Source organism: Acyrthosiphon pisum, chromosome A1, assembly GCF_005508785.2.
Source record: "Acyrthosiphon pisum isolate AL4f chromosome A1, pea_aphid_22Mar2018_4r6ur, whole genome shotgun sequence".
Classification (NCBI taxonomy): domain Eukaryota; kingdom Metazoa; phylum Arthropoda; class Insecta; order Hemiptera; family Aphididae; genus Acyrthosiphon; species Acyrthosiphon pisum.
In genome coordinates, this window is record NC_042494.1 from 130,412,011 (window position 1) to 130,421,886 (window position 9,876).

The 9,876-nt window shown below is 27.3% G+C and overlaps 1 protein-coding gene across 3 annotated transcripts in view; it reads right to left on the reverse strand.

The window, feature by feature from the left end:
• Positions 1 to 9,876, reverse strand: part of LOC100160638 (esterase FE4) — a 102,048-nt gene that overhangs the window by 2,398 nt on the left and 89,774 nt on the right. Inside the window, exons 1-7 of one of the 3 annotated variants that reach the window (XM_008187651.3) lie at positions 3,971 to 4,073; positions 2,935 to 3,075; positions 2,550 to 2,690; positions 2,328 to 2,478; positions 2,011 to 2,196; positions 755 to 954; positions 106 to 268 (exon numbers count right to left, since the gene is read on the reverse strand). In XM_008187651.3, the coding sequence (XP_008185873.1) occupies positions 106 to 268; positions 755 to 954; positions 2,011 to 2,196; positions 2,328 to 2,478; positions 2,550 to 2,690; positions 2,935 to 3,063 (970 nt within the window). In that variant the 5' untranslated portion in view covers positions 3,064 to 3,075; positions 3,971 to 4,073. Of the gene's footprint in view, positions 1 to 105; positions 269 to 754; positions 955 to 2,010; positions 2,197 to 2,327; positions 2,479 to 2,549; positions 2,691 to 2,934; positions 3,076 to 3,823; positions 3,897 to 3,970; positions 4,074 to 9,876 lie in introns of those variants that run through there. The other 2 variants (XM_008187652.3, XM_029488334.1) reach the window with 2 other exon arrangements.

Here is a 9,876-nt window from a genome sequence, read left to right on the forward strand (position 1 = left end):
GAATCACCCGGTATATAAAATGTATACAAAATTACGTGTATTCATCAATTTTGTTTAGTTAAAATATGGCCATTGATTTGGTAAGTCAACTAAAAAGTAATTTGCCTCCAAACGCTATCATTCCTTCCATATTGTTAGTTCCAGTAATTAAAGGTACTGCTGATGCCGATTTGATTAAAATGTCTGGATGAGCAGGTATAAATCTTTCACTTACAGCTTCACTTTCAATAGTTGGAACAAACTGGAAATTTAGTAAATCCCTTTGGCCCTTTTAAAATTAAACAAAAAAAAAAAATATTAAAACTAATTATAAAAATTAAATTTTATAAAACAAAAATATCTAGATAAATTTATATTTTTATTAATTATATCCGTGCTTAGATATAATATTATTATTTATGATAATATATTAAGATATATTATATAAATTATGAAAGAAAACAAGTTATTAAAAATTGTTGGTTGTAATTTTTAATTTAGTGGTTTTAAGGCTGTTCTCACAATGTCCGGTTAAAGTTAACCGGCCGCATTCTGCCGGCAATAAAATCTGTTATCAGTCCTTTAGCGTTAACCAACACTTCATCGGACATTGTAAGAACAGCCCTAAGACAGTTTTTCTATCAAATTTTTGAAATATTGAATTGAGGTGCATAAAAACATTAAAAACCCAATAAAGTAAACTAACTAATGTACGTCTTGCATTCATAATTGTATGTACACATAAAGGAAGTTATTAATTTACTATCATACATACTTCAAATTTAATCTTCAATGTTGTACATTTAACTAAATCTATTGCTGGAACATTTAGTAAATATTTTACTATTTCTTTAGGATCGTCTTTTTGACATCCCAATTTTTCCGCCAACTTAAAGGCTACTTCTGTATGTCTTTCATTAAAAGCCCATGGATTAAAAACACATCCACTTTGCATTATAGCTTTGTTAAATGATCCTAAATTAAAAATAAAATTTAAAAAACAGTTATTTAATTATTAAGATACCTAGTGATTTCAATTCAGTACCATTATAATGTATTTAAGTATTTAGGTATTTATGTGATTAAATTTTGAACAGAATCTTTAAATAAATCTGTAAGATATCAAATAAAAATATTAAATTTAATATTGGTTTAACCAAAAAAATTCAATTCAATTTAAAATTAATAATAACTTAATTTTTGTTTCAATAGTAATTCATAAATCATATATTTGATGACCATTATTCATTAAAACAATACAAAATATTTTATGATTGATCTAGATACCACAGAATCCAAATTCACATAACTAGTATTATATTCTAAATTTAATGAGTTGTAAATTGTAATACTAGAATAATGAAATCAATGATTACTGATTTCTAAAATGTTAAAGAACTGTTTAATAGCATAAAATGTATAATCACCATGTATATATTATATTAAAAAAATATGTTATTTAATTTAAATATTTAATAACAAGTTATAAAAGGCACAATTTATTTTATTAAAGACGTTCTCAGTGTTTCCATGAAAAACCAATTTGTATCGTAAAATTTGATGGGCAGTGGCGCCCAAGATATATTTTTTGGGGGTAGCAAGAAATAATTTTACCCACCCACCCTCTCACAAACTCAAAATTATATTATTTTATACATTTTATCATATTTTAATTGATAATAGTAAATATTAAGGTATTCATAAATATAATCTGTCAATAATAATGAACATATTTTAACTTAATTATTTTTTGTTATTATACCCACCCATCCCTTATTTTCAAGGTCTAGCGACCACTAGACCTAGTAATAGGGTTGGGCACCACTGTTGATGGGCATTTTATTAGTTTTGAATAATTTTCACTTATAATTTCTACTAAACTTTTAAGGTAATTAAAAAGTAATATGTGCTATTCCCTGTAATAAGAAAATCACCTAAAAGCCACAAATTTATTTGATTGTATCCTGGTTTATAGACTTCTGTTCACTGAAATACGCACATAGCGGTACAGAAAATACATTTAAGACTAACCTGTAGATTGCGGAGAAAGTAAATGACAATGAACAGAAGCAGATCCAGCACTTTCTCCAAAAATGGTAATATTGTTAGTATCACCTCCAAATGCTGATATATTGGCTTTTATCCATTTAAATGCGAACAATTGATCTTTCAAGCCCATATTACCAGGACATTCATCAATTCCAAAGTTTAGAAATCCTAAAAACAAAATCTAAACTCAATTTTATTCAGAATTTGTTAACTACTTTTATAAATTGAAATATACTATAACATTAGACTAATTAATATTAACACTACTAAACATATAACTAACTATAATTAGTAATTACCTAGGACATTTAATCGATAGTTGATTGTCACAACAATTACATTTTCATCGATCAAATAATCAGGAGAGTAAAAATCTAACGATCCAGATCCATAATTAAATGCACCTCCATGTATGAATACCATAACAGCTTTTTTTTCAACCACTTCCTCCTGGTAAATTACAATAAAAAAATTAATTATTAACCAATAATCTAAGTAATATTACAAAATTATTCTACAACCTGTGGCACAAATATGTTTAAATACAAACAATCTTCACTTCCAACAATTTTTTTGGTCATGAAAACATCATACTGCATACATACTTTACCACACGAAAACGCTTTAAAAATTCCAGTCCATCCTGGATGTTTGGCAGGAGGCTAAAACAAAATTAAGTATGTCATTAAGATATTATTATTTGAGTAAAAATATGTTGCATTTATGTAATTAAATTTAAGACATTGCATCTAATTTATTTTAATGAACATAAAATTACTACCTATCAGTTTTGGAATAGGTACCTAATTACATTTTCATAATATTTTTGGAATATAATCATTCTGGTTAAAAGCAATTCATAAATTTGATATATAGTTGAAATGATATGCTATTAAAAATTCTCACCTTGAATCGTAAGTCATTAATTGGCGGTAAAGCATAGGGTATGCCTAGAAAACTGACATAAGATTTATTTGATAATCGTGTTTTGTAGTGGAGTCCTTGTAAAGTACCTTGTTCAAGGACTACTGTCATTTTTTTTCTGGGCTAAAAAAAATAAGTATAATAAGTGCCATTACAATAAATAAATAAATAAGACAATAATATAAATGTCTTAAGATGTATAAATTGGGTGAAACTATTATTATTCTCAAACAGTTCTTTCATAAATAATAATAAAAATAATAATAATAATACATTTCATTCATGTGGGAATGATTATAGTATTTATTATATGTTGGTCTGTTACAACAGTGTTAACATGGGTATTTCAACTTCATTAATCCTATATGCTCTTTCTATTATAGTAGTGTTTAAGCTCTAATCATTGACACAATGTTGTATATAAATCATCAAAACCATTATTCATTGTGACTAGTTTGATATTTGTAAATATAATGTGCGTTGTACCTATGGCTGTCTGCTTGTCTATACAAAGAATTCTGCTGCATGTACTTAGTAATTTAAATGGAACATGGGTATCATTAATTAATAATCCAACTCCCAAGATTAATGATCTACCGGCCAATGCTTTTAAAACGGTTATATTTAAATACCTATGTATACCTCAGGCAATAAAAATTAAATGCACGTCTCAAAAGTACTGGAAATTTAAAAAAAATGTACCTAAAACTAGTAGTTAACTTTTTATTAAAGCCAATAAATTAAAAAAGACATTGCATTGATTCAAAGTTTTCAAAATAGATATCAAAAAAGTTTTATGTATAGAAACATAGGTAGGTAATAGGTACCTAAGTTGCAAATTTGTAATAAATTACAAAAAGGTAGAAATTACCAATTAGGCTTGACTGTTTGAAGCCTTGAGGGTTTAAGCAGTTATTTTTTTTAATTAATCAGACACACCGAGAATAAAATAAAACACTAGATAAAATATATTTTAATAATATGATTATATCGACAGTAATATAACTTAAATACCAACCTATTTCCTACATTGTTTTGTTTTATTCAATTCGTAATTCATTATATTCTTTAAGTTCAACAGGTGCCACTGTAAGAGAGTAAGAACTAAAACTGGTTTTTTATCGTTATCACAATTTAGTTTTTATCTGAATTTTTTTTATCAATCGCGTATAGATGGTAGATATTGATGATAATAATAATAATATTATAATTGAAGGTAATACTTATTTTATTTGTAATTTTAATGTGAACGAATACATTTTTATCGATCATCACAGTTCAAGACCATTTCAAGATTAAGAAATAATGTAATATCATTAGTAGGGCAGTGCCGCAACAATGGGGAACGCAAGATATGCATTTGATTCCCTGTCCAGGTTTTATATTTAAATGGGGAGCCTATCATCAAAAGGAAAAATTAAATAAGTTAAGTACTATTCAAAAATAAAAAAATGGAAAATGTACATTCTATAATAGATTGATATTATTTTGATATTATTCGCAAAATAAATAATTCAAAGTTTAACAATTCAAGAATTGACATTTTTTGTTATTGAAAATTATCTTTCATCTTTAATAGTTAAGTTCTTATCGTTTGTGTTTTATATTTAAGTCTTCCAGTTAGGTACTGTCACTAAGGCCAAAATATAATTTTCCAAATTAAAACTGTTGAAAAACTATTTTCGGAATTCAATTTCACAAGAGAGATTAACTGCATAAGTGGGTATACTTGATATTGAAAAATCAAAGACAAATGAGTTTGATCTGGAAAAATGTATAAATGACTTCAAATATGAAGACTATATAATAGAAAGAAAAACTTTTTAAAATCGGGAAAATACCTATTACATTTTATTTAGTGAATGAATTGCTTTTTAAATAACTAGACTACTTGACTAGGTACTGATAACTCGACATGTATTGTTGGAGATGTGTTTAAAAATATGATGAACTTAATATAATCAACATTAATACTACACTGCTTGAAAATATGTTGAAAATTGGAGGTCATAAAATGTTGTCTCGCATTAAGGGTCTACCAAAGGTTAGTTGCGGCACTAACTTTTATTCATTATATTGAGTACAAGTACAGGCCACAGGGCCCCATAACATTTTTCGCATCAGGGCCCCACAAAACCTAGTTGCGACACAGTAGTAGGGTCCAGATTTCAATGTTAAGTGCATTTTTTTTCTGTTTGCTCTAGAACTGTATTCCAAGTAAATTAATCCATAATTTGATTTACGATTTACCTATGTCGCTATGTAACAGATATTTCAAAAGAGAAACTTTTGTTTGCATTTTCTATTTGTTGTAGGTACTGGGTAGCGGTGGCGGGCTGAACTTCAATTTAAATGACGCATTTTTATAATTATGTACTTACTATTATACTATCATAGGTACCAACTAAAAAATGTACGTTCGTGGTACCTACTTATAGTATAATTATCAAAATATTATAATAGAACCGCAAACTGCAAACGCGTAGATAATGCATAACTTCATGAATCATGTTATACGTACATATAAATATAATATAATTCGGCCAGACAATACCGACTACTGTAGGTTGCGGAAAGTATAATAGTATAACTGTTAAGTGTTAGTGTTAGTTGTAAGTGTATAAGTACTAACCTATAGTTAAATCGCTTGGTATAGCCCGTTAACCGTATATAGGTAACCTATAGAACTCGAAACACTAATAAATACTCGAAATAATTATTATTTTTCGACAGGTTTTCGATCTTCATGGATTTATAATTTATTTAATAATAGTGGAATGCACTATATTAAGACGTATGTCTATTATTAAAGTATTATTATCGTTATTAATTATTATGTACCTCCTATGTATTATGCGTCCTTGTATAATATCGGTGACGGACTAGACGGTATTTTTTGGCCCAGAGCTATACATTTTTTGGTTTTGGAAAGAATTACCAAAAGTTTCATTTTGCCGGGTTATACCTACTGCTCATGCGTGTCCGTACCTATCATGTGCTACTATTATTATTATTATTATGATCACACGAATGCAATAATTATATTATCCGTCAGCAATGACCGACTTGATGATGTTGTGTAATAATATGTTGCTAAGGCCTGAGGACATTGTTAATATGATAAAATAGGTAAATTACGCGTAGCACGGTACACTAAAATATCTATTTGGTGCCAGCAGGTGGGTACCTACGAACGGAAAAAAAGACCAAGGAAAAAAAGACCAAGGAAAAAAAGACCAAGAAAAAAAGACCAAGGAAAAAAAGACCAACAGAAAAAAAGACCAAGGAAAAAAAGGACAATTTACAATTTTTGAAAACTACATTTTAAAACCGAGAATAATCATTTTAGTTATTTTGTTGTAATTTTATAATTAATATGTACATTATAATATATTTTTTGGATATTATACACAGTATACACACATAAATACAAATCTTCATCTCTATATTATTATATTAAATACAATATAACTTGTGGTATAATAATATAGAGTAAAATAAATTTTTATTACTGGGAATTCCCTATGTTGAGATCACAGTGACCTTTTCACACTTTATCATAAAATATAACTAGTGGTAAAATATAAAGTAAATCATTCTCTATCGATTGCTCTTACTCATTTATCGATACAATTATTTGTTACGATATAAAACGAAAATTTAAATTTGGATATAAGCGCTAAAAAGATTAAATTAATTAACAGGTATGTGAATAAATAGGGAATAAGCGACATTTAGTTTTAAATGTTGGCATAAGCGCCATAGGATTTTACTTTATGGGGCCTAAGCGACAATAGCATTATTAAAGTTAATAATAGGTTTTATATAAAAAAAACTATTTTATGTTATCTGTTCGGTTGACAATAAGTAATAATCACGGTTTAAGATACACAACCGTGGTATATCTACAGCCGTGGTAATAATAATGTAAAAAATAATCAAAATAATACGTCGTATTCTTAAAAAATCCAATATCGTATGAAGTAGAGAGCCTTGATATTAAAGAGAGTGGCCAACTCGGTGAACGTTTTCTATTGGCTGGCTGTTATCATTGATTATGGACGCCATTAATCGTCCAAATATTTAAACTTATTGCATTAATTTATATGTTTTAAACTGTTCAATATTAATTAATTTTAATAATTTATTGTTTTTTTAGTTATTATTAAAATTGTTCTTTACTTTTCTGACATTGACAAGTTGAAATATTATTGAAAAGTGTGTACCTACCACTTTGTTATACTTTCAGGTACTACCTAATACTGTTTGTGGACATAGTCTAATACTCAATTTTTGCATTTTAAAATTATTATGTTGATTATAAATGTCAATAAAATATGTTTATTTGTTATTCATATTAATTATATGATTATATAATTATACATATAATATATTATATATTATATATATAATTACCTACATAATTGTAGTTATTTATTAGGAACGTTAGAATGCCTAGTTGTTGTGCATATGGTTGTTCTAACAGAAGTGAGAATGGGTTCACACTTAAAGTGTTTCCTAAAGACAAACAACGTCGAGCAGTATGGGCTGTTCAAGTGAAAAGGGATAAATGGAAACCCACTAATAATTCTTATCTTTGTGAAGTAAGTTCTTTATATGTTTAGGTTACCTAGGTATTTAATTTACCAATTGATGACATACATTAATTTTATAGATGGGTATTTGCTCTAAGTTTATAGCGCTAAAAGATAAGGTTATTCTAATTGTTTTTTAAATGAATTAAACTATATTTAGAGATTTAGTAAGTTTATTTCACTTATTATTTTTATTACTAGGTATGCTCAAACAAAAATAAAACAATTTACTATATTATTTGATGAAAGTTATATTCAATATTATGAGCTGAAAACAATGTTAAAAAAAATATATAATATGTATTCATTTACTTTTTCCTTTTATCTGAATTATTGTAATTTGTAGCAGATAAGCAGTTACATACACCTAAAAATCAATTTTATGTATTCAAAAATGCAATAAAATGATTTTAATAAACACAATTTTTTGTGAAATTTTCAAATAATGAACTTCAATTTATTTCTAAAACATAACATTTTGTACAAAATATTGTTTTAACAATACTCAAATACTTTACAATACTAACTATAATAAGGTTATGAGCTAAAGCATTATAAAAAAAATTAAAAAAATAGTAATTAAAGTGTATAATGCCCCTAAATGAGGTACTCAAATTTAAAAAAAGGCGGGAAATGTTTGGACGATTAATGGCTGCTATCACACTAGTTGGCCACTCTCTTTAATATCAAGGCTCTCTAGTATGAAGTTATTAACATTTGATTCCAAAGAGAATATTTATTTACGTTTCTATTAAAAATTTAAATGTCTTTGTACTTTGTCTTTGCAGAGTACAACAAAATGTCAGGTGGTGTGCCGGTTTCGGAACTTGTAAAATAGCTATACACGTAATAGCGTATAGCCTACCTAAGTACGGCTGTTTTATACTTTAAACAACGCTACTAGGCATCAAGTTTATAAATATAATAATATATTGTTAGGGCTAGAATTTCTAGGCATTCGCATGTTATTAATTGTGTAACAGCGTATTTATTATATTTTGTGTAACAGCGTATTTTATTTTAATGTGTTTTGTTATTAATTGTGTAACAGCGTATATTTACAACATTAACTGTTTACAGTGTTACCAGTGTTACAGTACTATATGTACAATACAGTACTACAACAAAATAACTAAAATGATTATTCTCGGTTTTAAAATGTAGTTTTCAAAAATTGTAAATTGTCCTTTTTTTCCTTGGTCTTTTTTTCTGTTGGTCTTTTTTTCCTTGGTCTTTTTTTCTTGGTCTTTTTTTCCTTGGTCTTTTTTTCCTTGGTCTTTTTTTCCGGGATTCCCTACGAACTACCTAGTAGGTACCTGATCGGTGTTTAGTGGCAATGATACTACAAAACCTTTCATCTGAAAAAAATTAAAACTACCTATATTGCATTGAATAGATCTGCAACATCGGCGCAAATAGGGGGGGGGGGGGCTAGAGCCTAGACCCCAGGGAGTTTCGACCCACAAATAAACACCAATCCCCCCAAAATAATAGTCTTCTTCGGGTAAGTGCTAAGTAAATACCGTTTTCTAAATTTTGTCTATAACTATATATGTTTGAAATTATTAAACCCGATAAAATTATTTAAGATTTCGTTTTTTATGGTACGCCTACATTATTTCCAATATAGATGTTGTATAATTTATAAAATATAATATATACTCGCATATGATACGAATTGTTATTTTTTTTCCGTAGAATATGTGGTAAGATTTAAGAGAATAATATGACCCGATCATGTAATATTTTACCACAGATACCTGTGTGCGTTTGTCAGCTATATTCCGTTTCTCAATCAATATAAAATAGATATTGAAATAATTGAATGTACTTAAATAATATTTTATTTTTGTATTTTGATAACAATTATAGTTGTACTTTATAATGGGGGGAGGAGCCTAAGTTCCCTCAAAAATGTATATATTTGCATCTATGCTCTGCAGTCTACTCAAATAATTAACTAGGTATAAGTCTATAAATATATTAAAACTGTAAGAGAACACAAATAATGCATCTCAGGAATTCTATAATAAAGATACCTACGAAACAAATACATAAACATATTATAATAATATTATATCGATGTTGGTATTTAAATTTCTGAAATTTCTTTTTGGAAAATTTATATTTATTTAGTTTACTCGTAACGTGCAATTTTCTAGTTATAACCAAGGCTGGACAAGTTAACTATTTTTTTAACTCATTAAGTTAAGTTAATTTGGAAAAATGTAAGTTAAGTTTAAAATTAAAAGTTACTTTCCTTTTTTATTTAACTTGTTAAAGTTACAAGTTACTGGAAAAAATAAGTAACTTAACTTTAGTTAAAAAG